This window comes from Prinia subflava, chromosome 5 (genome assembly GCF_021018805.1).
Source record: "Prinia subflava isolate CZ2003 ecotype Zambia chromosome 5, Cam_Psub_1.2, whole genome shotgun sequence".
In the NCBI taxonomy this organism is placed as follows: Eukaryota; Metazoa; Chordata; class Aves; order Passeriformes; family Cisticolidae; genus Prinia; species Prinia subflava.
Window position 1 is genome coordinate 26,602,688 of NC_086251.1, and position 27,759 is coordinate 26,630,446.

Consider the following 27,759-nt stretch of genomic DNA (forward strand, 5'->3'; position numbering starts at 1 on the left):
GAGTTGTGTACAACTTATGCAGTGGGAGGTGGGACCCAGGCTGTCTTTCCTCTCTGCATCCATTTTGTGTGAAATATTTTCCTGACTCATCACCCTGCCTTATATTTGGCCAGTGCCAGAAGGGTTGCCAATTTTAAAAATCCTCCTCCTCTTCTTCTGCTCTGCCTCCTTAAAAATAGACCTTGAAATAGCATGAAAAATCCTTAACGTACCATTGGAGGTTTCCACATGCAATAGTTGCAAGGGGGTGAGGATATTTTGCAGTGAGATCAGCTGGACCTACTAGAAATCACTGTAGTCAGCCCATGTGGACAGGCAGCACCTTCACTATAGGAGAAGGCAGGTTGGAAAACTGCAGTTTCTCATCTGTGATCCTGGTAAAGCTGAATCTTCAGTCGTGCCTTGTGGATGTGAGAAGAGAGGCCTGGGTTGATTGATGCTACAGTCACAATCTCTGCTCATTATTGGATATTTATATCTGCTCATGTGTTGAGTTTTTGGAAGTATTTAAGTGTTTAGGGTGCTGTTTCAGATCTGTGCATGTGTTCTCTGCCATCTGCAGCTTGAGGTTAGAGACACAGCTGGTTGTTTTAAAGATGTAGTCTGGCAGGTGTAAAGGGGCTGCTGAGAGCAGCCAGTGGAGCTGTTGGCTGTGTGTGGCAGGAGTTCGTGTTGGCCCTCCCTGTGCAGGGCAGGAACGGAGGAGAAGCCTTCTGGGCACTCAGGCCTGTCCCTCATCTGCAGCAGGGCCTGTTCAAGTAGACAGGCACAAACCACATTAGCAGCAGAAGATTGTGAGGATGGTAGCATCCCTGCCAGATTATAGGGAGAGAACACTGCCTGTTTTTCCGGATGTCATCAGATCACATAGGTATTGGTGGAGATTTTGCAGGGCCTTTAGCTTTGAGACTCAGTTAGTGTAATGGACAAGGTGAATTCAGAAGGCTGAAATGGTGGTGAGAACAGAGGCTGCCCTTGTCTTTTGGGGATTATCTCTATAAATCCTTGTCAGTTCAGCTTTGCTGCAACTTCCTCTGCTGCTCTCTCTCCTATAGGTGTAGATGCGTGCTGTTTTAAGATATCTCTGAAAGCTGAATTTCTGGAGGCTGAGAAAAGAATCTGGACAAGTGTGTTAAAATATGCCCTGTTCTTCCCTGGGACTGGGCTGTTGGAGGCAAGAAATTGGACTTGAGTGTGTCACAGTTCTTCCTGTGGTTTTTGGAGCAGAGCCTATTGTGTGATGTGTTTGAGCTCCCACTCCCGCAGATTTGGGGTGCCATGCAGCCTTTCAAATAGAGCAAGTGTGTTCCTGGTTGGCAATCAGAAATTTCTACGTTATTAGTTTAGTGACACTAAATATATCACTGGCTTTCTTTTTCACAATGGGTTTCTTGTTCAGTGTTCGTGGCTTTTCATTAGCCTGCGCTGGTTTCTGAAGCATCATTAGCTGCACCTCTCAGGCTCACACCTTTTTAGTTCTTTCTGTCACAGATTGGTACAGGGAGCTCTAGAGGCTTTTCTGCTCAGGCACTGACACCCAGCTCTTAACCTCTCAACAGACAGATCTTTCTTCTCAGCATGCATGTAATTAATAGAGTTTGCATAAAAATACCTATTCAGTTACACAGTCAGTGTGCACATCCTCTCATCACTGTTAACCCACTCCCAGTACTGGCTGTGAATTAAAGAAGCTCTTTGGCAGGAAGAATTGCTACATAGAAAATTAACACCAGCTTCTGTAGACACTGCTTTGCTCTGATCAAGCTTCCCATGGCAACCAATGCAGTGTAAAAAAGATTTTGTTCTTATCAAAGTCTTTTTTTCCCCCCCATGCATTTAGTGCATAGGAAGCTATTGCACTCTCATTTGAATAGCTTTGGGTGGGAAGAAGACAGCAAAGTATGAGCCAGAATTTGAGAAATGGACCAATTTTGAAGGGATGGGACTGTTTGCTCCTTTCATTTATTCTTGTCATGGCATGAAAGGAGTATATTGTGGGGGGAGGGGGGGCAAGAAAGCTAATGTTTGTTTTGATGTGTTAATGGAGTTTTCTTTCCTCTGTACAGCATCCTCTTTATAGCATAGACTCCATGCATTTGGGAGAGGAGGACTTGACACATGACCTTTGCCTACAGTCATGTGTCCCATGAGACAGGGCAATGCTGAGTTGATTGGTAGCTTGGAAAGGAATGCTACTGTGGCCTTTTAATTTTCCCAAACCCCTTGTAAGGGGAACCTGGAGAGGAAGGCAAAGGGAAAACAGACTTCTGCAGAAATTTGTTTTTTGTCAGCTTGCTGAGGAAGGAGATGGTTGGGGTAAGGCAGCTAATAATAGAGGGAAGTTCTGGGAAACAGGAGGACAATGAGAAGAGTAAAATGCCCAGAAACTATGATTTGGTAAGTGCAGAAGTGAAGCCAGTAGGAGAAAGGTCAGAAGTAAAGGTGGGGAGAGCTGCATGGAGTGATCCACTGCCACTGACAGTGAGTCAGATACTTTGTGTAAATGTGATACTGATGTACTGATTCCTCTCCACTCCTTTTGTGATATTTAGCCTAGGAAAATTGCTTATTTTTTAGATTTTGTGGACCTTTTTGCTTTTGGTGGAGCCAATGTGACATTCCATGCCTTCTCCCTCTCTCCCCTCCCTGTTTTTCATCTGCATATATGATGCACAGTTGTGAACATATAAGATAGTGCCTTTATGGAGGTTTGGAAAGCTCTGCAAGGAACCTTTCTTTTTGGCTGATACAAATAGGCTCTCTGATGGACAACGCTCATGTTGTTGATAAAAGCCTTTGCTGTGAGAGTTAGTTCTGTCCTTCCCTTCTGTCCATCCCTGGATGTCCCACAAGAAAGAGGCATACTGGGAAAGGTTGCCCAGCTAAGCTGTTTATAAAAGCTGTTTGCATCAGGAAGGTGCTTAATGGTTGTGAGGTGGCCCCATAGACCCAGAAATAGTACCTTTCAAGATGTGTGCTATTGCCAACAGCCTCTGCAGGAACAGCATGCAAACAAACAGGACACTTGATCTCAGCTGCCTGATATATGGTTTGAACAACAGTAATCCGTACAGCAGGGAATAGTTTCTATAAAGGTCTTGGAAATCAGGATATACTTGTGGATTAAAAAGGTGCTGTGGTCATCAAGTCCTGTCTGCAGCTGCAGAGGAATTAAGGTTTGTGCTCAAACGAGAGTGCTAACAATGTTGGTGTTCTCAACTGCTAATGTGTGCCAGGCTCTGTAGGTCTCATGTGAGGTGTTTCTGGAGCTAGCCTTAGTTTGCATGTTGGCACTAGCATTCAAAAATATCTGTTCAGGCAAAGGTATCTTGAACACTTGAATTTGTTTTGAAAGCTTCAGTTTGGGAAAGGGGTGGAGGGCACAGAACAGGTGATGTGACCATTGTGGAACTTTGGGTTTGAAGTACTTGGCTTTGTCTATATGCACAGTTGGAAGCTGTGAATAAGAACATCAGTGCTCTCTTACCATGCATCCTTTCCTATCCCTCTGGCTTAAAATACTGAATGCAGACTTACAAAGAAGCAGACAAAGGTGGAGGATGATTAGATGGGTGTATGCTCTTTGATGCAACTAATTTTCCATGGTAGTTATTTTTATTATTTTAACTACTGTAAGATTAAAGCAAGCATAAATGGAAAGGAGTAGATAGTTTGACTCTCTCGAGGGCTTGATAGCCTTACTGAGCTAGGAGGCAGTGTGGAGTGGGGGGTCAGGAACCTGATCATTCAGTGTCTCCATCCCATTTATTTTGCTAGGCTGATTTCCTTTGCTAAAATGGAGCATGCCCAGAGTATTAATGGGCTCTGAACTGACTTATTTAGGAAGCTGCTGCAGGTTCTGCTGGACTGAGGTGAGCTATGAGTGTCTGAGTAGGCAATAGAGACCACCCTGTGTCATTGAACTGCTTAGGCTGTAAATGAACCTGAGATCATGGACCATTAACCTAACACTGCCAAATCACCACTAAACCATGCCCCTGTGTGCCACATCTCCGCACCTTTTAAACATCTTTGGGGATGGCAATTCAACTACTTCTTTGGGCAGGCTGTTCCAGCACTTGACAAGCTTTTCTCTGAAAAAATATTTCCTAATATGCAATCTAAACTTTCCTGATGCAACTGGAGGCTGTTTGCTAACACTCTGAAGAGATTAAAGAACTAGAAATAGTTTTGGCCTGTAGTGGAAATGTGTTCTTTAGGATGGAAAGGACTAGAAATCTTCCTAAGCATTTTGAGAGGGGGCTAGTTTACAAACTTGGATGCTCCTGACTCCCAGAACAGGATCTGTGCCCCACTGTATGATTGATGCTTTGAGGTTTGCCATTTTGCTGAATAGGGTGTCCTTGGAGTTGAATGAAGTCTTCATTGCCCTTGTATGTGGCAGAGAGGAGAGGAGAGAAATGGTGGAAAATCAGCATGGGACAGCATTGCAGTAGGGTAGGTTTTTTTGGGTAGCAGTTAATTAAAAAAAAACAAGTTTGAAAGATTAATTAATCCTGGCTAAATGGCTTTGTTGGCAAGAAGGTCATAACTAAGTTATGTTAATTGTTAACTGACAAATCAAAGTATCTTCTTTTGCTAAGCTTATGAGTTAAAATTACTATTTCATGGTATGAATCAATGCTTGCTCACCAGTGGGGAGACACTGTGATTTATCCCCCTACCCCTTCAGTTAGTGTTTGTTAATTATGGGTCAAACTCAGTGAATCAAGCACATGTCTTTGTCTTAAGACAAAGTTAAAATGTCCACATTTGTGATGGCTGCTCTGGCACTAGGAGCTGTGTGGCTCTTGGAGTGGTTTGTTGATTTGTCTTGATTTTTGAGCTGGGTGGGGGCTCCTCCCTCCCTGTAGGCTCTGAATGGGCTGTTCTGGGGTGCCACTGAGCTGAAATTCATGACTGTAAGTGGCCAAGAGTTCTGTCCTCTAAGTTAGTAATGGCAAAGCCCAGGACCCTTGTGGCTCACTACACTATTCTAGAAGTGGTTTGTTTGCTTGCCTGGTTTGAAGACCGTAGTTTATATTTTGTATCTTTCCTCTGTTTTTTAAACTGTGTTCACTTCTCTGAAGTCCTGTTTTTCTGCTGAGTTCCTTACAATAAAACAGAAACTTAAATTTAAGAGCTACATAGGAAAGTCTTTGTCAAGATTTCATGTCCTCCCTTTATTCTTTCTGGTTTCTTGAACCTTACTTGAAGCACAATTCATCTGTCTTGTAACTCTGCAGGATTTTGGTCCATTAACCCCATCCAACTCCAACTAATGGAGTTTTGCTTTGCTTTTCTGATTAGCTGGAGGCTCAGGATTAGATAGATTTTCACATCTGCTAACTTCCTATTTCATATCTTGTGATTTGCAAGGCTTAACCTTCCCTGACTTGTTAATGGATCACAAACCACCTGCTTCTTTGCACTAATCCCCCAGAAATATGTAGCATAGCTTTGACTTGAAACTCTCCAGTTTGCTTCCCCATGGTAAAAAATGCTAAAGGATCAATCCTGGTCTGAACAAACTGCTTATCTACATTTTCTCTGCTCTCCCACAAGGTCACATCTCCAGCTGTGGCTATCTGCCTTTTAACTGTCAGGAAAGTTTGGTGCCTTTATTACCTTGGCCTTCAGGGTAAGGCATGAGTGGCTAGGGGTGTGTGAAATGGCATGGCTGGAGAGTAGAGTAGTCTAAAGGAAGGGAGGGCATATCCTGGGCGTCCTTGGTGCTTTGGATGCTGGCCTTGAGCTAGCAATGTTAGTGGAGTGTGGCAGGTTCAGCCAAGGACTCTCAGCTCAAGGCATTGGTGTGTCACTCCTCTTTTCTGCCCTCTTTTCCATTGCAAAACTTACACTCTTTCTGGCAGTGTGGCCAGGTTCAGACCAAGGAAAAGGTCAGCTGTCAGGGCTAGGTGAGGAGATGCCAGAGACATTCCAGGGCCCTGTCAACCCCGAGCTATGCCCTGCCTGCTGCTGGGGATGTGGAGTGGGACCTGGAAGGATGTGGCCCTTGTTCTAGGCAGCGTGGTGCCAAGGTGTGCTTTGTCCTGTGTATGAGTGTGCACTGCCTGTCTTGAAATGTTGGTGGTGTCTGTAGGTGAGGTTCTGCAGTGGATTTCTGTGATGCCTCAGCTTTTTGCCTTTCTGCTTGGCTCTTTCAGGCCAGCTCCTCTACTGCTTTGCTCCAGGCCAACTCCTCTACTTCTCCTGTGTGCCCTGCATACTTCTCCCAGTGATCAATGTCTGTAGCCTGGCATGTGTTGCAAGCAGACCCCAGCACGATGGTGGTGTGAGTGAAATCCTCAGTGCAGGGAAGGCTGCTGGCAGTGGAGCAGGGACATCCTGCAGTGCTCTCCCAACACCGCAGCGAGGGAGGAGCTGGGACTCTCCAAACTCCAGCAGTGTGTTCTTGTAGAGGGACAGGCAAAACCCACAGTTTCTATTTTAGAGGTGAAGTGAAAAATAGGGCATGAGGTGGTCAGAGCAATTGTTACTCTATCTTTTTATTCCCAGAACAGCATATTCTGTTACTAGTTGTTACTGTGCTTTGCTTCAAGACAAATACTGTTACATGAAGATTTAAAAATGGTGTATAGGGTATACACACCACTTGTATACACCTGTATACATTGTGGGGAGTGGGGAAGGCTGCAGTACCTGTGACTCTCCTCCGTCTAGTTGTGGTGGACTGAGGCATGAGGCAATGTGCTGTGGGCAAGAATAGTGGGAGATGGGGCCTTTTCTCATTCCTTCCCCCTCCACTCAGCAATAGAGGTGTTTTGCTCCCAGTGGAGGTGATTATATTGCTTGCTAGGAGCTTAGTATTGCTTGTTTTTGCAGTTCATCTTACTGAGAGATATCTGCAAGGCCCTGAGCAAGTTGTTTATGCAGATAGGATTCTAAGGTCAACAGTTTTTTGGCACTGTGTATCTCACTTCTCAACTGGCCAGTCACTTCTTGTGCTACATGCAGTGGTTTCTGTCCTGTCTATTGTTAAGGTCAAGCGTAGAAATTTAGTGCCTTTAATTCTCCTTCATCCCCCTGGAAATCTTTTCCAGAAGATCCCCTCTTTCCTTCTTCCCTACCTTGTTACTCTTACACCAGACACTCTGTTTTGGTGCCCAGAACGCAGGGTCACTTTTATGGCAGGGACATAATCCATCAGGGCTTTGCACAAGCTTTCTTGGTTAACCTTTCTGCCCAGTTTGAACAATCAGGGCTCCTGGAGGACGGAAAGGTAATTATTTATGGTACTAGCAAGTGGTATCCCTCAACATGGGAGAGATTTACAGTTTCCCTCTGGACTGTTCTTTTGCTTTGTGTTTTCTAGTTAACCTCAGCTCAGTCTGAGATTAGGGGATAAAACAGGTTTTTGGGGCTACTTTTGCTGCCTTTTTTTTTTTTTTGCTTTTCCAGCAAGGTTAGCTCTTTGGTTATCTTTATGTATGTGGTGACATAATCTCTCTGTTTTTCTGTTTCTTCCATCTAGATGTGTTGTTGTGCTGTTCAACCCTAGAAAAAATAAGCAACACCATATTCTAAACAGCTCCAGGTGAGTAAAGCTTTAAGCTGAACTTGATTTCTGTGAAGTGAATTCAAGGCTTTTATGGCTTGACTGAAGTGCAGGAGCTGCTGTTGCTCCAGACTAAATCCCCTCGGTTAGAGCTGCCTTGGGGACAGGCTGCCTGCTGCTTTGACTCCAGCTCCTCACATGAGGTGCTAGTGCTGACGAAGTACCACCTCATAAATATTGTGATCCCAAGAGGATCTGCAAATGGTCGTGGCATGGAGGGGATCTTACTACAACTCCATGGTATCTGACTTTTTTTCTCTACCTAAAATGATGACCTCATTATTGAAACCAGCGGTGTGACTCAGTCCTGCACCTGGAATAAAGGTGCAGGGATGAACCTCGACTTTTGGAGCTTTTCTGCTACTGTAGGCTGCTGTTGGAGACTTGGGCAGCCAGGAACGCCCCCATGGCAAAGCAGAACCATTATGTCAGGCTATTATGGGTGACTTCAGCATCTTTTCAGTTCGTCCCAACCTACTCCCCAGTCGTGATGTATTGAAATGAAGTCACATGTTGGAAATGTTTCTCAGTGTTATTTTCTCTGTTTTAGGAAAACAATTACAGCTCTTGCTTTCTCTCCAGATGGAAAATATTTGGTTACAGGAGAGGTAAGTGTGAGAGGAGAGAGGGTGCACCTTGTCCATTGCTTTTTGAAGCAGGGCAGAGGGGCTTAGAAGAAACAGGCTGTTTTCACACAAAGTGGGTTGCAGTGTTTCTTCACTGTTCAGTGGGTCTGCTGGCTTATGGGTGGCACTGGGTGCTCCTTTTGGGAGTTTTTCAACACGTGAGCTTGGGGGATGGGTCTTCTGGGGTGGCATCTGTGGGCTGAAGGTAGAGTGAAAATAAGCAAAAGAACACACAGCCGTTGTTCTACTCCAGCATCAATAAAGAGTACTTGGATGGTCCTGAATCTTGGCCTGAGCTTAGCATTGTCCCTTTAGGATTTCAGGAAGTAACAGAAGCCAGAAACAGGAAAAAAGAAAAGTGCATGGGGAATGGAGTTTTAGGAATAGTCACAGAAGATGCTGGTGCCTGTGGTTTGGCATTGTTTGTTTGGCTGGGGGCAACAATTGCTTCCTCTTCCCCAACATACCCAAAGGGGACAATAAGGATGAGTACACTCTGTGTCTGTTCTGCATTACAAGTTCAAGACACAAGCTGTGTCATGAGGCTGGAATTGCTGGATGTTAAAAATCCACAGAAATGCTGACCTCTATATGGCTGGGCTCAGTTTGCTCTTGTGTGTGGTTAGTGGCAGTTTCCCACTAGTCCCTGTGCCTCTGTAAAGAGATGGGGAGGGAGCATGTGTGAGACAGGTCTCCTCCTGAGCCTCAGCCACAGGGAGGAGAAGTGTGTCACTGTCCTGTGTTGGAGCTGCCAAGGTGGAGACTGTTCAGGCACAGATCTCTGGTGTGATCACCATGATGGCAGCTGCAATCTCACCAGGTGGCTCCAAAGCTGGGCCTCAAGCCTGTATGGATCAGACCAAGGGTAGAAACAAGAGTGGGGTTTTTTTGGATGGAGGCTACCACGACACAGAAAAAGTTAGCATAAATTTTTCATCGTTAGATGTTATATTAGTTTTTTAGTGAAAACATGAGGTTTTATAGCTCATAGTGTTCAGTTCTGATGATTCTGGTGTCTTCTATTTTTTTTTTTTTTTATTTCTGGTGCTTGATGCTTTTCAGGTGGGATAAGAAAAATGGTAAAAAATGAAGTGGGAACTTTTCTTACCAACAAACCTTTCTGCTTGAAAATTCATTGGGGTGAATGGCAAATAAAATTATATATTAAAAAACCAAAAACTGTTCCAGTTATACTTGAACTTTGTAGGAGTTTTGTTGTTATTCTTGTTGTTGTGGGGGTGGGTGTTTTTTTGTTTTTGTGTTGGTTTTTTGGTAGGGGTTTTTTTTCCTCTTGTTGCAAAACATGTCTCCTTTTGCCCTGTTGTAAAACCATTTTTTTTTCAGTATCCTCCCACGTGTCTGACATTTGAATTATTGCTTAGTGTAGCAGTGTCCCCTGCTGGTGTCAGCAGTCATGTCTTAGTTCAGCCCCTGTCCCATAGGGAAATGCTTTCTGAGTTCACTTTGTCAAGATCTCTTGTAGCTGCATTATGCTAATTCTGCCTAATAGCACCTTAGTTTTCTGCATGGCTGGCTTTTCAGGCAGGAGAGCATGGAGGATAATCCTTGGCTGCCATACATATTAAATGTCTTTTACATATTTCAAATTCATAAGAAAACTCTTTTTTTCTCTTTTTAATTATTATTTTTTATTTCTCCCTGTGGAGGTGTAGAGTCCTTGTCCATGGGGGTAACACAGAGCTAACTTTTGGTGAGCATTTTGTAAAAGATGAAATGGAAATTCAGTTTGTTAAGGTCCTGGGGTGTATGCTAAGTTACTGGGAAATATTTATACGTATGTATGTGTTTAAGTATAGCAGTCGTTTTGAAGAGCAGCTGATTCAGCTCATTGTAGCACCTTGCCAGCCACCTTGAGACCTGAGTTCTGCGTTGCAGAGGGAGAACTGTACCAACTGCAGTTAAATCTGACTATGGCATTTTTCCAGGCCACAAGCAGTTGCTTAGCAGAGCTTTTGAACAAGGCAATTAAAACATGCACAGTTTTAAGCTTTTAAAGCTTTGACTTTTACTTGTGATGAGACTTGCCTCTCCCACTCAATCAAATGACTAACTTAAAACCAATCAAAAAGGTGCCATTCTGCCATGTTGCCATGGATATGTTATCTTACAAGCTTCTGTTTTGACAGACTTCAATGTGAAACCATGAGCAGTTACTTGAGTAGGATTTGCCCATCAAGCACATTTTTTGGCCAGCATTTCAGTCATCTTGTGTGCCTTCTTTTAATTTGGCTTATTAACAAACAATTAAACAAAAGAATAGATTTGTCTGGCAGAAAGTGCTGAACTGGCATTTCTGTTTCTCTGGAGAGCAAACATTAAACGAGAAGCTCTGTTCCTGCCGTGTCTTTTTCTCTGCCATTACCTTGCCTGCACTCTTTGCAAAATGCAGCCATGTGTTACCTTGTGACAGAAATGGTGCTGCTAGTCCCTCAGAGGCTTCCCTCAGATTGTGTGTGAGAGTTCCCACAACAGCCATGTCATGTTTTTGTATGGCATGACCTGGTTTGATATCTCACATGTCCATGTTGTGTTAGGAGCAGAGGATGTGAGGGGTTTTTGTTCATTGACTCTAGGGATAAAAATCCATCATAATCCTTTTCACAAGCAGGCTGTAAATTTCTATTACTAAGACCAGGGATGTACATCAGAAGTATTGTTCCAGTCCCTGGCTAGAACAGGGACTAGCATTTGTGAGTAGCATAAGCAGAGGTTTAAAGCAGGGGAGGTGGTATTAATCTGCACAGCTGTTGAAATGCATATACTCTTTGGATTGTTGGTCTCAACCTGAGCTTTAAAGAATCAAAGGAACCACTAAACCTATTGTGAGTGCACCATTTAGACATCTTTTTCCAAGCTCCTGCACCTTTGTGTGCTCAAATCTGTCAGAACTGATTTCGGGGTTACACCTCCTGTTGTGTGCCTGTCCCCTGCAGAGCGGCCACATGCCAGCGGTTCGGGTGTGGGACGTGGCCGAGCGAAGCCAGGTTGCAGAGCTCCAGGAGCACAAGTACGGCGTGGCCTGTGTGGCCTTCTCCCCCAGCTCCAAGTACATCGTTTCTGTGGGCTACCAGCATGACATGATTGTCAACGTGTGGTCATGGAAGGTAAGTTCTCTAGGAGGTTGGGTGGACCACAAGGTGTTGCTAAATCAAAAAAGAGCTTCCAGTCTGACTCTAAATTATTTCAGTTCCATCTTGCTTTCTTTTTTTTTTTTTTTTTTTAAGTTCTACTATTTGGGTTTTGACATTCATAGGCACAGACAAATTTGGACAAGAGAGAAGGCTATGGTCCCTAGGGGAAGGTCTAAGTAATTTCCATGAAGGGATATTCTTTATGCTTGGAGATGTGTGACATTTTGCTGTCCAGCCAGAAAAGCCTGGACTTTGAAATATTGCCAAACCATTGTGCTTTTTTAGAGGCTTATTAAAAACTAATTTATGAGGTTAGGGAAGGAAACTCTCACAGGCCAGAGATTTCTTTTGTAGTGTAGTGCATGCTTTTGGCTTGTTTTCTTTTTTTATGTCAGTGTTTGTGATACTCTGATCCCGTCTGTGATGGGTGAGAAGAGGAATATAGGGAATTCATAATGAATGAAAACTGATGAAAGTCACTCTGCCTGTCACTGGATCAAGGCAACACTTGGTAGAAGGAAAGCCTGTGTCTTCCTCTAGTAAACGTTTAAGCATTTCTTAAGCAGTTTGTACATAGGAAAATAAATATTTATTTTTGGTAGGCTAGGAGTCTTTCGTATTGTAATAGATGCTGCTGCTACCTCTTCAGGTGCTGTAACCATCTCTAAAAGAGATATGACTTAAGAAAAAGCCCCAATGCATCTGTTAAATCTCATAGGATCATAGAATAGTTTGGGTTGGAAGGGACCCTAAAGATTACCTAGTTCCAATTCCCCTGCCATGGACAGAGATACCTCCCACTAACAGCCCTGTCCAGTCTGACCTTGAACATTTCTGAGAATGGGTCATCCACAACTTCTCTGGGCAGGCTGTTCCAGTGCCTCACCAACCTCACAGTAAAGAATTTCTTCCCAATAGCTAATCTAAATCTACCCTCTTTCAGTTTAAAGCCATTACCCCTTGTTTTCTCACTACGTTCCCCGATGAAGAGTCCTTCCCCATGTTTCCCGTAGGCCTCCTTTAGTTCCTGGAGGGCCACTATAAAGTTTCCCCAGAATTTTCTTTAAAAGTTTAAGTTTCTTCTCTTCTCTTGCAGCTTTTAAGCCCATACTCATTTAGTATGTTACTCTTCATCACATTTCCTGTGCTGTAATTTAAGATCTCACTGTTCACTTCTGCGTGAGGTGAAGTTTGATGTTGCTATGTTTTTGTATAGCTGAACTGTGTGTAGTGAGAGAACCTAAGTGTGTATGTCTCTTTGAAAATTGAGTGCTCAGCCTTTGGGTTATTTCTAGTTATACAAATGAAAGTCGTGACTTGGACAGGGTCACAATGTGTGGAACAGTACAAGTAGTTTTGCTTTCCCTTGCCTATCTGGGTTTTTCTGTTTGCTGTATAATTGTGGACATGAGAACTTGTGAGGTGAGGACTGTCTGACTCCTGTCTGCTGAAGAACATACACTTTAAGCTTGTGCTCCAGACTGTGATGAGAGGTATAGCTGGCCTTTACTTCAGGCTGGGCACCAAAGCAAGAGATACTTTACCTGACCAAAGTCAATAAAGATGGAGAATATAGATCTCCTGAAGCATTTTTCTGCACTTCTAACAACAAGCTGTCTATCCTTTGTGCTGCTGCTTTGATTTTCTTGTTTTTCCTGACTGGTAGACCTAGTAATTTGACTGTGATGGAAAAGAAAATCCACGTTGTCTCTAGAATTCCCTTGCTTCCCTAAAGAAAGACCACAGCAATGATCCAGATGCTGAGGTCTGCAAGAGTCCTAAGCTCTGTGCACTGTCTTGAAAGAGGTTATGGTAATTGCTGTCCCACATGTTTGCCCTTCATTCTGGGCTGGGGGATCCTCCATGGTGATGGTGCAGCAGGCTGGACTCCCCTTGTGCTGGTTGCTTCAGTTCTGCCAGCACACAGTCCAGCAGGGCCCTCGGAGTGACATGGTTTGTGTGCTGAGGGCGTTGTGTCTGGAAGACTGGGAGCAGCTGAGTCCCTGAAAGGAAGGGTAAAGGAAGCACAGCAATAATGAAAAGTGGTGCTCTCTTGTCACCCATGTGCTGCATGCTTGCAAACCTTCTACAGACAAAGCAGAAAACTTATTTATTCTCACTTATAGCTGGGGAAAGGCAGGGAGAGGAAAAACTGAGTAATGACGCTGTGAACAGGGAACGCCTCCTGCTGTCTGACCGTTCTGCTTGACCAGTGTCCATCCTGTTTTCTGTCCCTGTGTCTTCCTTCTTTCCCAAACTTCGACATTTTGAGGTGCACATTTGAGATATAACAGATTTTGCTTTTTCTCTTCCAATACAGCATGGTCTTTGTGTGTTTTGAGTCTTTTGATAAAGTGTATTGTGTTTAAAGAGAAAGGAGAATTTATGGAAGAACCAGTACAGTTTTCTCCATGAAAAATACCTGTTCCCCATCTTAAGTGCAATGCCCTCATTGCTGCATGGGGGAGTTCTTCTTGTGCTGGCCTCCATCTGCATTTACTGTTTAGGAAGGGAAATGGGTTTGCTCTGATGCTCTTACTCCTGGTGATTGTGAAACCAACATGTTTGTCATGGCTCAGACACCAAATTCCTGCAAGCACTAGTGCCTGCTGATTTGTTCTTGGTCATAGTTAATGTGGAAGAGGAATTGAATATAAATGTGAATTATACAGTCTGCCAAATCAATGTTCCCAGCTAAAGCTGGGGAGGTTGTATACAGAGGTGAATGGGGAATAGTTTGGGCCTCATCTTTTCCCTGCTGCACTGCTTGTACTGGATATATGCCTGTAATTGAAATCAGTTTCCTTTGCTTCTGAGCAAAGAAATTAAACAATCTAAACAATTATGCTTCCAGAAAAACATCGTAGTGGCAGCCAACAAAGTCTCAAGTAAAGTGACAGCAGTGTCATTCTCGGAGGACTGCAGTTACTTTGTCACTGCTGGAAACCGACATATCAAGTTCTGGTACCTGGATGACAGCAAAACCTCCAAGGTGAGAGAAAGTGCATCAAGGCCAACCTGTAAACAGGCATTTCTATCTTAGAGCAGGGTGGATTTTGCCCCAGTGAGCTGTGGGAAGTGGGAACTTGTTTATTTTTCTGGGATGCAAAGATAGCCTTCCATCCCTGGCTCTCAAGTCTCAGTCTCCCCATGGCCTGACAGCACCAAAAGCTTGTCTTATCTGTCTCATGCTGCACTGAGGTAGGGCTGTGGCTCCTGGAGTTGCATAGCAACATGCTGGCTCTTTGGTAGGCATTACACTGAAGGATAAATAAACTAGAAAAGAGTTGCAGTCATTTAACTCCTTGGAGCACAGAGGTAGGGAGAGCTATTGGTATGAGCATCTCAAAAGGTTGTGAGTGTAATTTTGAAGCATCAAATAAAGTGTTTAAAATTTTAACAGTTGTGTCATTCTCTGGGGGGCAGAATCCACCTATGGTGATTTTTCTGTGTGCTCATGAACAGTTGCAAACATGAACAGCAAGTAAAACCTCTCCTTGTTAGGCTGTAGACCGTTCTTTCTTTGAATCACTTCAGCACTCAGGGGTTGATGTTCTAAAAAATCCCTGTCTGCCTGAAGTGCCTTCCTGTGTTTGTAGCAAACTGTTTTTTGTTGGCAGGTCAATGCCACAGTCCCCTTGCTGGGCCGCTCGGGATTGCTTGGAGAACTGAGGAACAACTTCTTTGCAGATGTGGCTTGTGGAAGGGGCAAAAAAGCTGACAGCACTTTCTGTATCACATCCTCAGGCCTGCTCTGTGAATTCAATGAGAAAAGGCTGCTAGACAAGTGGGTTGAGCTAAGGGTGAGTTTTACAGCCTCCTATTTTGCACAAGCAGAGCAGGAACAACATAATGAGGACACTCTGAGGTACAGGCTGACTGCCATCAGTGAAAATAATTGTGCCTCTGCAACCCTGTGATGTACTCTGGAAGGCTGGACAAAAATGGTGTTATTTCTTGGCAAAGGGATTTTATTGATCATTCAGGCTCTTTCATTCTCACGCCTCAGCATTACAGCGACTGCTCCACTGGCAAAGCAATGTCCTAATGGCAGCTCCTGTATGGTCCCTCCTGGCTTGACTGGGGCAGTAGGAGTTTTAGAAGGATTCTGGTTTCTATCCACTCTGCAATGTCTTAATTGGCTTGTGCATCTCAAATGCAAGTTCCCAAGGTGCTAGTTGATTTGACTGTTCTAAACCACCAGGCTGGCCCATAGTTAAGAATCTGGTCACACTTGTTTTCCTTTCAATTGAATGTAAAATGCCCACCTGAAAGGATCCACTGTATTAAAATCAAGGGAAAAAGTCTGTCCACGCTTTCACTCAAGTGAAATGCCTCTTCTTTTCTTTCCTTTCCTTTCGTCTCTAAAATCTGCCTTTCACTCTCGCTCAGAATACAGACAGCTTCACAGTAAGTTGAAAAAACTTTTTGCATTGAACTCATCCCCTTTTCACCACACTCCATTTTGTACCATTTTCTGCCATTTGTACAGATCCCAAAGGGAGGGGAAGAAAATCCATTTTGTTCTTTTTCTTATCCCCTTCTGACAGGTAATGTGTTGGTGTGCTAGTAGAGGGTGAGGTGCTGCTTGCCAGTGTCCTTGAATGTCACAGAAATAAAAGCAATGTTCAGAGTAGGACTCAGGTGAAGCAAATGTGTACCTCTTCTAGCCTCCCATCATAGTGGGTGGCAGAGAAACTGGCCTTTTTTCTAACTGCTTGGGATCTGCAGTGGACCTTGGCTGGAAAGTTCTTCAGAAAGGAAAAATGGATTTTTAGGCTTTTCCTTACTCCCAGGGCTCGACTTCACTCCAGCTCTTCTGACCATGACTCCTTTGTCTGTCAATTCGCTGTTCTCCCTTCGTGTGTCTGGTGACCTTTGATGTGAGAGCGCATTCCTCATTTGCTGTCTCATGTGCTGTGTCCTCCTCAGACCACGGTGGCAAACTGCATCTCTGTGAATCATGACTACATCTTCTGCGGCTGCGCTGACGGCACCGTGCGGATTTTTAACCCTCTGAACCTTCACTTTGTCACTACTCTGCCGAAGCCACACTTCCTGGGAACTGACATCGCAAGTGTGACTGAGGCCAGGTACTGTGGAGAAGGGTGGAAGGGAGAAAGGGAGACTTGTGGGGGTTAGAACTGTTCCCCAGATATTTGCCATCTGGAGCATGCTCTTTTTATGGATTAAAATTGGCAGCTTTTTGCAGATCTCTCTCAGCTGTTGCAGGCTTGCCCTATATGACTGGACTACAGTTGGATGGCAAGGAGAAAATTTTTTCCATGGGACTTTGAGGCTTCTTTTGGGACTCCTATTGTTCAAGAGACAGGCCTTCCTGGGCAACTACTCTCTCTGGCTATAGATGCCACAGTATATTCTTCATCTCAACAGCACCCCATGGAGAATCTGAGCTCTCCAGTTGGAGCATTGCCCCAGCTCCTCGAGAGCACAGGTTAACCAGGCTGTTGTTGTCTCTGTGCAGCCGTCTTTTCTCCGGTGTGGCTGATGCGAAATATCCAGACACGATTGCCTTGACCTTTGACCCCACCAACCAGTGGCTCTCCTGTGTATACAATGACCATAGCCTGTATGTGTGGGATGTCAAAGATCCGAAGAAAGTGGGCAAGGTGTACTCTGCTTTGTATCACTCTTCCTGTGTGTGGAACATTGAGGTATGTTGTCTGCAGACACGGGTGCTGGATTGTGAATTGCAGCTGAGAAAGTCGTCAGATGAGCTGCCAAATTTGAATGCAAACACTTACTGTAGAGGGGAAGAGTTGACTCAGATTTTCACCTGTGGTTAGTGGGTTTGCCACTGGGCCTGGAAACAGTTCTTTGCACTGCAATGGCTGACTGCATGTATGGTGCTAAAAAATGGGGAAAAAAATCTCACCATTAAAAGGTGAGAGGTGGGAGGAGCAGAACTGAACAAAGCTGAATACAGAGCATCCTTTTAAAAAACACACAAGAGTTTATTGCTGACCTCAAAAAAATTGAGATCTGTGGTGAGCAAGTGCTTCAAAGTCAAAAACATGAAATAAGTGATATAATCTGAACTTTGGTCCTTCTTAACATGTTCACCCGAACATGTGGAAATAGCCTCTCAAGTGTCTGTCATCTTGCAGTCTGTCTAGTTGGCTTTTCCTCAGAGGGACAGAGGAAAGGAAGTATAGCAAACAATGGAGTTGCTAATATGTTGAAATATGTCTAACAGTGGTTAGGAGAGGGAGAAGTGGAAAGAAAGTGGGAAGAGGTTAAGAACTGTGTTATTATTTAGTAATTGCCTCTCACCTTTTCCTTCTGAATTATAAACTGACAGTAGTAGATGAACGTTGCAAACAACAGTGCCAGGTGGTTATTGCATGGTCATTGTTTGGGAATTGAGGTACTCTCTTTGAAACAAAGGATACTGGCTTGTTGCATGCTTCTTAAGGAGGTTTTGTATGATGAGGGAAACTCAGTGAACATTTGTTTGAAGTCAGTATGAAGTTCTGGTCTGCAAATAGATTTTTGTCAGAACTGTCTGGCTTTCACTTGTAGAAAACAGAGGACACCCCTTTTGTCTCATTTTGTTTTGAAGCTTGCTGTCAGTGTCTAGGGTGCCAGATGACAGGCAACATTATTCAGGCATTGATTTTACTTGCCCATTAGATGTATCCAGAGGTGAAGGACAACAATCAGCCCTGCCTCCCCCCTGGTTCTTTCATCACCTGCTCTTCTGACAACACCATTCGTCTGTGGAACACTGAAAGCTCCAACATCCACGGCACAGCCCTGCACCGCAACATCCTCAGCAATGTAAGATCCTGGATTTGGATCACCTCCTGGTCCTTGGGGTTGCTCTTCTTCACACACAGATTCCCAAGCTAAGGCCCAAATTTCTTTGGATCTCCAAGTCAACACAGGTTTCCGTAAACTGAGCACAAATCTGGGTAAATGTATGAACCTAAAGAAACATGAAAGGAGTACTGGGTGGAAGCACAGGTTGTCTGAAATGGTCCTAGGGACTATTGCTGTTCTCATTAACCACCCAAAGATTCATCAAGCTTAGTCTCTTCCATAAGGGCCATATGTTTCAGGAGAGTTGGTTCTTTTTTCTACGGCTCTGTGATGTGTAACCACATTTAAGATTGGTTTGGAAAAGGTGCATTAAATGAAGCAGAGGCTTGGGAATGTGAATGAAAAAGTTTGCACACACTTCATCTATATAAGAGGGAGGCTAATCATACAGAACAATGATGACAAATGGACATTTGCTTCTGTCCTCATCTGAGTTAGAAGATCTTTGGACACAGCAGCCCTGACCTCAGGAATCAGGTGGAAAAAATTCTTGCTTTTTCTGTCAGAAGGCTGAGTTAGATGATGCCTAGAAGTCTTTCATATTCCTGCTGTGTGCCCTAATATGTTGTAATCACTAATCCCATTACTTGTCAGTAATGCAGGAGATGCTATTAGTTTCTAGCTTGAATCATTTGAAAGGGTGATTGTGAGACACAGCTATGAACCTTTCATCCTACAATCTGAAGGGACTTAGTACTTGCTCATTACTAAAAGGTCCTACCAGTTACAGCATTGTTGCCAATAAAATGTTTATGTTGGCGAGGAGCTCGGTTCTAAGGCAGATGCTTTGCTTTAATATTTTGTAACTAGTAAATATTTCTGGGTGTATTGTGTCCCCAGGACTTGATGAAAATCATCTATGTAGATGACAACACTCAGGTACTTCTGGACACTGATTACAACTCGGCAGGAAGCGCAGACAAAGCTGATGCACAAGTGCTGGATACGAAGGTGGGGATACGCACTGTCTGTGTGAGTCCCAGCGGGGAGCACCTGGCCTCAGGGGACAGGATAGGCACTCTCAGGTAATCCCATAAAGCTTCTTATGCAGATTGCAGACTGGTCAGGCGTGAGAAAATAACCAGGTCTTGCTAATTTTATTAAACGTACTGAAATGAGCCATGTTATGTCCTAGAATATACGAGTTGCAGTCTCTGAAGGAAATGCTGAAGGTGGAAGCCCATGACTCTGAGATCCTCTGTCTGGAATACTCCAAACCTGACACAGGTAAATGCAATTGAGCAGCTTCCCCTTTGCCTATGAATGTAGTGTTGGGCAGGTCAGAATGTCCTACTATGGTGTTAGACTTGTCATGCTGAACTACTCCTGGATTTCAGAGCAGGCTTCTAGTGTTGGGCCAGTAGATCCAGGCTTTGAAAAAGTCTTCTTTCTCTTACTTTTTATTAGGATATTGTATGTTGAGATTGAAACTTGTTCTGTTTATTATTATAATGTGAAATTCAGGTATGTTACTTTGTGTCCATCTGTGCAGTTAGCTACAGTATAATGTTTTGTCCCTAAGAAGACTTGGGAAGCTGTTTTAAAAATCACTTTTTAAGTCATGATCTTGCAATCTTTTTCACTTTCTGACAGGTTTAAAGCTCTTAGCCTCAGCCAGTCGGGATAGATTGATTCATGTCTTGGATGCTGGGAAGGACTATAGCCTGCAGCAAACCCTGGATGAACATTCTTCTTCCATCACTGCAGTGAAGTTTGCAGGTAGCAAATCATGGCCTCCCTCCAAAGCTGGATTTGAGCACTGCTGTTGTCCCCTTGTGGCTGTAATTTTATCTACTTAAATACTGAACTAGGTCAATTTGAAGCTGCAGCTGTGGTTTTTTGGTCATCTTTTTCAGTTGCAGTCTTGACAGAAGGTGATACTTGCCTTCTTTTCTCGTTTTGCTTTCATTCCCTCTCCTTCCTCCCTCCCAAGAAAACTTCTGATTGAATCCTCAGCATTTCTTTCGAAAACTTTTTTCTGTAATGATTTACTCCCTCTAACTAATTTCAGAGAGAACAAATTTAGGAGAACTCTACGCAGTCTTTGTCCAAAAAAATCCCAAAAAACTCCAGAAAAAGTTTTGGTTAAAGTAAATTTGTGATTGTAAGCCACCGTCAGGCTTTGCCTTCCTGGTAATGGAGCACGTTTTATCCCAGCACTCAGTTGCTGCCGATGGTCAGACACCAACTGGGAAGAGCAAGAGCTGGCTGCTCTGTCAGGGAAAGGCAGTAGGCAGGGGTGACAGGAAGGGGTGGCAAAGATAGTGGCCTTTTCCACTGGCTGTGGGAAGGTACCACAGGACGTGAACAGGAACAGATCAAGTCTAGATACAGCCAGTAGTTCAGGTCACCAGACAAATCTATAATGACAAGACTATGGATTCAAGCAGTTCAAGGTCTTGGTCAGTCTGGAGTGGTCAGGGTCAGCTACAGTTCAGTGCCTGCCAGGCAAGTCCATACTAGCAAGGCAAGATGGAGTTGAGATCGGGAAGGTGAGTCCATGGGTTGGATCAGCATTTGGATCAGTGGGGTGCATGTCCAGGCACAGGTGTGGCTGCAATGCTGCTGCAGAGGAGCTCAGTTGGGGCTCAAAGGTGAGAACCTCAGCTTGAAAACCGCTCCCAAGTGAAGGAACTCACTGAGGCTTCATAGCAATGGCTCCCCAAAGCAACTGTGTGGCTTTTTCAAGTTTTTTTTCTGGAGGAGCTCCAAGGTCAGGTAAAGTTTCTCTGACAGATCTGTCTTATCAGTGAGCTGGCCTTGAATGCAGCCAGCTGAACTGCTGGGAGATGAGGGAGGTGGGCTGAAGGCCTGGCAGCTAAGGCCTCTGTGCTGGTCTGTGAGCCAGTGCTGGCATGATCTAAGTGGGCACAGTTCAAGGGCCTGTGTGATGTTGGATGCATTGTCATTACTTTTTATCAGGTGTTTTATCAGGAGTTTAATCTGGTGTTGCTTTGCTGAAGGAGCTGCTTGGTTACAGAAGAGTAATAAGGGAAGCCTGACCAGCAGTAAGAAAGGGCAGCAAAAAACGTGCCCAACTCTAAGCTCTGAAAAGTGCCTATTGCCTGTTTTCAGCTTCTACTGAGTGTGACTGTGCCATGTTGCCACAGAGTGCTGTGGCACTCAGAGATGTGAGCATATTGGTGAGGGAGAAGACAGAATTACATCCTAATCTGTTCTGAAAAGCCTGTGTTAATGCCTCTTGCTCTTTGAGCATGAAAGACAAATGCTGTCCCTGAGAAGGGGGTTTCTGTTTTGCTCCTTGGGGAGGAGTCAGTCTTAGCTAATCAGGACTGGAATAAATGAGTGGTGGTATAAATTGAAGCATATCCCTCACCTTGTATATGCATTTTTATCTTTTGTCTCCTGCCTTTTAATTCCAGCCAATGATGGGAAAGTGAGAATGATAAGCTGTGGGGCAGACAAGAGCATCTATTTCCGCACTGCGCAGAAGGTAACCTTATCACAGCTTTTTGTACACTGCTAATTTATAATCTCTCCACAAAGGAGTTACTTCAAAGAATGATATCAGAGTTTCTGTATGAGCTTGTTGCTATTTCAGCCTCAGTGCCTCCCACTGACTCGATAGAAGAGATTACTTTCAGAGAACTGGTTCTGTGAAGCATGTAGCTACTGCCAGCCTGACCTCTCACAGCAAGATGTGAAATAGAGAACTGTTAGGATATCTGCTTTTCTTTCACTGCCAGAGCTATTGTGAGAACTGGTGAAAGAGTACAGCCTGGAGGGAAGAGTACCTTGTGCTTCCAGTCCCATCTGCTCCCAGCAGCTCCCTGGGAAGGATGGTTTTATGCTGGCTGTGTGAGAAGACTCATCTGTATTTATTGTTTTTAATAATGGATTAACTACTTGATTTTGACACAGTTGTTACCCATTTGTTTAGACAGGTGAAGGGGTCCAGTTTACCCGAACACATCACATTGTTAGGAAGACCACTCTTTATGACATGGATGTGGACCCCAGCTGGAAATATGCAGCTATTGGATGCCAGGATCGTAACATCAGGTTAGTTTCCTTCTCATCTTGAAAATATTTTTGCAGTCATAAACGAGGCAGCCCCATCTCCATCGTTATTCCTCTAAGTTGTTTGATACAGCATTTTCAGACAGATCTGAGGCACTGTGAGTTTGAACTCTGCCTTTCCCCTCCCTGATAAAAAGCTGTGAATATGTGCAATTCCCATGGCACTCTTGGCTTCTCACTGGGTTGCTGTGCAGAGCTTTCTGCTGGGGGAGCAAGCGTGCCTTCCTTGGCACACATCATTGAACTGTGGAGCAAGAACTACACTGTGGTAATTTTTGGTTTTGGAGCTACTTAGTGGAAAGCTGTGAGGTCCTGTGGAATACCTGGGGCTGTGAGAACCTAAAACTGAGCTAGGTGTGACTGTCATTGAACAAGTGGAGTCCATTCTCTTTATTTTTATCCATTTCTCCAATCTGTCTGCTTGAAAGCAAAGGAGTCTCTCAGTGGTTGTCTCCCCTGCTATTGTAGCTGTATGAAATGTTAAGAGTTTTGCTCATAGCCAAATATCCCTGCTGTAAAGTAATTTGCTTTTGTATTCTAATATAAAGTGTCTTGCTCTCTTAATCCTTTGCTCTGGTATGAAGGAGCCCAGGTATTTTTAAAGCAGTGAGGACTGATTGATTATTGGCTTGAGAATAAAGCCTCTGCATTACTTTTGAGGTTGTTTCTTGAATCATTTAATTGACTGGTGATAATACTTCTTGGAGGTAATTTCTCCACTTTCTGTAGCTTGGCTCTGTTTCCTGTGTTTTATATGGAATGAGGAACAGGGAGGGAAAAGGATCCTGGTGACAACAACCCCAGAGTGGTACCTGGGCACAGTGATCCATGTTATCTTGTGTCATCCCCTCAGGGTTTTCAACATAAGCAGTGGCAAGCAGAAGAAGCTTTACAAGGGATCCCAAGGTGAAGATGGCACCCTTATCAAAGTAAGATGTTTTCTTTTCCTTCCTTTTTCATTCAATTTTTTTCAGCTTTTCTGAATGCAGCTCAGGGGCAAGAAAATGAAATACAAATCTGAATACAGTAATTTCTCTCTCTCTCTCTCTTTTTTTTTTTTTTTTCGCTTGCTCTATACTCTGTCCTTTACCCTGCTGCTGCTTCTTCCTACTTCCACCCTTAGGGGCTGGTGATGTATTTGGGTTTCACCAGGCTAAAACAGGAAATGAGTTAATGAATGCTGAAGCTGATCTATGATTTTTGTCTGTCCTGTTTCTAGAGTCACAGGACCATGCTGTAGAACTGCACCAATATCTGTCAGGAAATTATTTAGTCCATTTAAAGTAATCCTTTACTTTCTACTGCAGAGAGCTCATTCTGGCTTTCTTGACTGGTTTTGTTTGGATTTTTAAGGTGGAAGCGGCTGTTGATCAGTGTTTGTGAAGTGGATTTCAGAGGACAAATACAAGGGAAACTCTTTGAGTTTGATAAAATTAAATAGCATGAGACCTGAAAAGCCTGGTTCTTGGAGTTCTGGACAGGCATGGTGCTGCTTGGAGAGAGTCTGTTCAGGTTTCCCACCTGCTGAGTGCATCCAGGCCTTGGGCCGTGGTAGCACACCTGCTTCTGCCTCTATCCAGGGCTTACCCTGGTAAATCAGGTGTGTTCAAGATTCGCAGTTGAGTGGAAGAACTGCATTCTTATCTATAAAGGGGGGAAGCCAGCTGATGAAATATCTCCCAAGTTGCCAAACAAGCTTCTTCATTGTTTTTTTCACTGATAATTTTCTACTGCTGCACTGGTCAGCAGTATTATTATGAGGGAGTGGAAGAAATGTCCTGTGAGGAACAGCTGAGGATTTAGGGCATATCTAGTTTGGAGAGGAAGAGGCTGAAGAGTGACTGCATTGCTCTCTATGGCTTCCTGAGGAGAGGACACAGAGGGGGAGGTGCTGAGTGCTCAGGTGACAGGATAGATGGGAATGGTTCAAAACTGTAATGGGGACATTAGGAAGGATTTCTTTACTGAGAGTTTGGTCAAACACTGGAATAGGAGTCCTGGAGAGGTGGTTGATGCTCCAAGCCTTACAGCATTGAAGATGCATTTGATTAATGCACTTTAAAAAGCACTTTAATTTGTTCAACTCCGAATTGGTCAGGCAGGAAGAGATACTTGTAGTTCCCTTCTAGCTGAAACTATTGATGGGTGTAAATAACTGGGTAAAAAGGGAGGGGGAAACAAGCTATTTTGTTCAATGTCAGATTTTCTGTTTTACAGAGAAAGATAAATTCTTTCTCTTTGACTGTAATTCCTACAAATTTTTTATAAGCCAGAGTAAAGAAAATGAAAAATTGATGCTACACTCTAAATTGCTGATAAGCTTAGGTGCTTGGTTAGATTTTTCTCAGACAAAAAACTATGAAATGTTCTAGGAGCTGGATTTTTTGGTTTTAATATCCTTCATTTTTTTTATGTGTATCTCAATGTCTTTTTCTGTAGCTTTGCTTATTTTTAAGACAATTATGTAACCAAGGGATTATGGTTGTCTCTGGAATTTAAACTTTCTTGGCATGTTATTCTGAGATCATACACATTGCAGTTTAGTAAGTAGAACCCAAACAGTGACACTGATAGCAAACATTAAGAAAATAGACATAACAAACCAAAAGAATTATCATTATTTAAATACTGTGTCTTATAAATACCCTTGAAAAACACAGTTTACCCTCTCAATTCCTTAAAATTCTATAAAGGACAGACCAGGACATTTGGTGACAGTAACTGTATTTGCTGTGTAGTGCTGCTTTAGACCTGGTGAGGCATTTGCAGGGGTTTTATATTTGATCCAAGATAAAGCAACAAATAGGTGTATATGAAAAAACAAACAATGAACAAAATAGCTGAAAATGGGAGTTGCAAATGCTGGAGATGTGACAGCATCATTATCAAAGAGTTTCTTCGCAGTGTTGAGTTCTTTTTTGCTTTCACTCCTGAAGACTTGAATCCTTTAATATTTCACTTAACTCTGTCAGCTCTGATTGTTTTTCTTTTTCAATAGTGTGTGAGTTTTGTGATGGGGGTTTGTTTTGTTTTGATCTTAACATAGAAGAAAGTAATACTCCTGTGGTTAAAGGAAAGTAGGAGAGAGGTAGAAGTCTGTCCATTGGTGGCAATACCTTCACAGTCGAGAAGGCATTTAATTTGTCTTCAGTCTCTGATTAGGTTGGAGATAGTCTTAAAAGTGTGGTCAGGTTGGAGATTTGTCCTGGGATACTGGATAGGTTGGTATTCAACTGGACTCCTGTGTGGGGGCTACTTTGCAACTTTTATTCTGACCCTCTTGAGTATTCTGGACTATTTTTATGTAGTTTGAAGGTAGTTTCTCACCAGATCTTTGTATTCCTCTGGTCTCCTAAACCAGGTGCAAACAGATCCTTCTGGTCTTTATATTGCAACCAGTTGTTCTGACAAGAACCTCTCCATCTTTGATTTCTATTCTGGCGAGTGTGTTGCAACCATGTATGGACACTCAGGTAAGGCTTATAAACTTCTGAAAATTCCTTTTTTTTCTGTTGATGACAGAAAAAAGTTCTGCAAGTTCAATTTTTGCATTTTGTATACAAGCACACACACACACCTGTCAAGCCATGTATTTATTTACACAGTTTTTCTAATAGCCTATAAAGTAGTCTGGTTTTTTTCAGTGTATATTAAGTTTCATTGTGATATATCCTTAGTTCCTACCATGCAGGAGCTATTCTATTATAGGCAAAAAGAGAATTCAGTCTTTTTTCAGTGTATATTTTGCTGTGGAGTATCCTTTCCATGTCAAGCCTAGATTCTTGGTTAAATGGTTATGGTAATTGGGTCATACTGATCTGTGAAGTGTGAATTACTGACAGGCTATTTGGCTAATGATCTCTTCTGTCCATTTGAATAATTCAGGGAAGATTGGGTTTTTTTGTGCTTTATTTCTCACAGAGATTGTAACTGGGATGAAATTCAGTAATGACTGCAAACATCTGATCTCTGTTTCTGGTGACAGGTAAGAGGTTTTCCTTGTTTGTGATACTGGCTCATGCCATCTCATACAGGATATAACATGTCCTTAGGAAAGGAAGATTTTTTTTTTTTTAGGGATATTTTATGAATTCCAAATAATTCTCAGAGCTTTCTGAATCCTAAATGTGTGCTGTTGGCAAAGCTCACAGAGCTTATGTTACTGTTCCATGGAATGAGACCCATGTGAACTATTTCCCTTTTTGAGAGTAAATACTATTCTGTGCTGGGAAGGAGACAGAGATGTGGCCTGGTTCCTGACCAGCCTTCAGGGCTGTATATATAAGGCATCTTGAGCTATTTTTGATAATAGTGGCAAAACTTTTTCGTGCAGTACTCCTGTTGGTGAGATTTCACCAGGTGAAAGAGTCTGTTTAGCAGCAAAATGGACAAGGCCTGTCCTCACTTTTTGATCCTGTCCATATGATCCTTTTCCCACTTCCTGAGTCAGCAGTGGTGCAGCTGACCCCTCATTCAGCTGATTCAGGTCACTACATAAGTACTCCCCTGAGATGATTTTTCTGCACATTTAGGGAGCTAAATCAGTTCACTAAAAGCTTAAGTAGTTACCAGACTGAGCCTGAGGGGAAAAGGAGAATGTGTGCCTAGTATGATAATTGTACAGGTGAGTGGAGCCAATATTTCTGGAATCAGTGAATACTTAAATCAGCTGAACTGAGTAAAATTTTTCCCTTGAGACAGATGGCTCCTGGAGTGCTATTGCAAGTTCAGAGCAACCTAGATTCTTTCTCTCTCTTTTCTTTTAAATTAATAAAACACAATTGAATTGGAAAGAGGGTTGTAGAGGGTGAGTTTTTACAGAACATACAATATATCACCTTAAATCTTATCAGTTGGTTGCTTCTGTCTTTCAGTAATAAATAAATAATTTAGTTTTGCTCTTTCTTTACCTTTTATGTGTTTAAATAGATTAGGGACAAATGTTGTAGGAGAAAGACTCCTTTTGTTGTGAACTTCTGACAAATTCCAGAAACATGGAAGGTTTGAAGTTCCCAGTGATCCTTGTGATTTAGTGCAACATTCTTTTGTTGACATTTCCATGAGCAAAAGGGTAATTTTCTTCACTAAGAATATGCAGGAGGTGGATGAGAAGTGAAGAAAGGATTCCTAAAGAAGTTTGCTGTAAGGAGATGAGAAAGCATCTTTTTCAAAGGGGAACAGGGAGCATAGTTTATTCACACACAGCAGCACATGCAAAGGACAGACCTGAGAATAGAAAGAAAAACAGGGATGAGAAATGTTGGAGTCTAGAACATCCCTCTGGCCACCCTGGAGGGTTTGGAGACCGGACAGGGGGGTCTGGGATCTGTACAGGGGAGTCAGTTAGACCCACACAGATCCCAGGAGGACAATGACTCTGATTCCTGTCCATGGGAGTGAACACTCACATGCAGGAAGAATCACAAATCCTAAGAATTTAAAATAAGTAGTGGATGGTTTATTATAGAATATAAATAAAGAAATTAGGATTCTTAGCATATGGGGCTGAAGAGACAAT

General features: G+C 43.1%; 1 protein-coding gene across 5 annotated transcripts in view; it reads left to right on the forward strand.

Annotated features, from left to right (window-relative positions):
- MAPKBP1 (mitogen-activated protein kinase binding protein 1) overlaps window positions 1-27,759 on the forward strand; it is a 100,785-nt gene that overhangs the window by 45,195 nt on the left and 27,831 nt on the right. For all 5 annotated transcript variants that reach the window (XM_063398578.1, XM_063398582.1, XM_063398580.1 and 2 more), the window contains exons 4-19: window positions 7,496-7,558; window positions 8,130-8,187; window positions 11,160-11,330; window positions 14,212-14,349; window positions 14,978-15,160; window positions 16,290-16,450; window positions 16,843-17,032; window positions 18,012-18,158; window positions 19,041-19,225; window positions 19,336-19,427; window positions 19,794-19,919; window positions 21,584-21,654; window positions 22,102-22,223; window positions 23,095-23,170; window positions 25,603-25,714; window positions 26,163-26,226. In XM_063398578.1, the coding sequence (XP_063254648.1) occupies window positions 7,496-7,558; window positions 8,130-8,187; window positions 11,160-11,330; window positions 14,212-14,349; window positions 14,978-15,160; window positions 16,290-16,450; window positions 16,843-17,032; window positions 18,012-18,158; window positions 19,041-19,225; window positions 19,336-19,427; window positions 19,794-19,919; window positions 21,584-21,654; window positions 22,102-22,223; window positions 23,095-23,170; window positions 25,603-25,714; window positions 26,163-26,226 (1,959 nt within the window). The remainder of the gene's footprint in view (window positions 1-7,495; window positions 7,559-8,129; window positions 8,188-11,159; window positions 11,331-14,211; window positions 14,350-14,977; window positions 15,161-16,289; window positions 16,451-16,842; window positions 17,033-18,011; window positions 18,159-19,040; window positions 19,226-19,335; window positions 19,428-19,793; window positions 19,920-21,583; window positions 21,655-22,101; window positions 22,224-23,094; window positions 23,171-25,602; window positions 25,715-26,162; window positions 26,227-27,759) is intronic.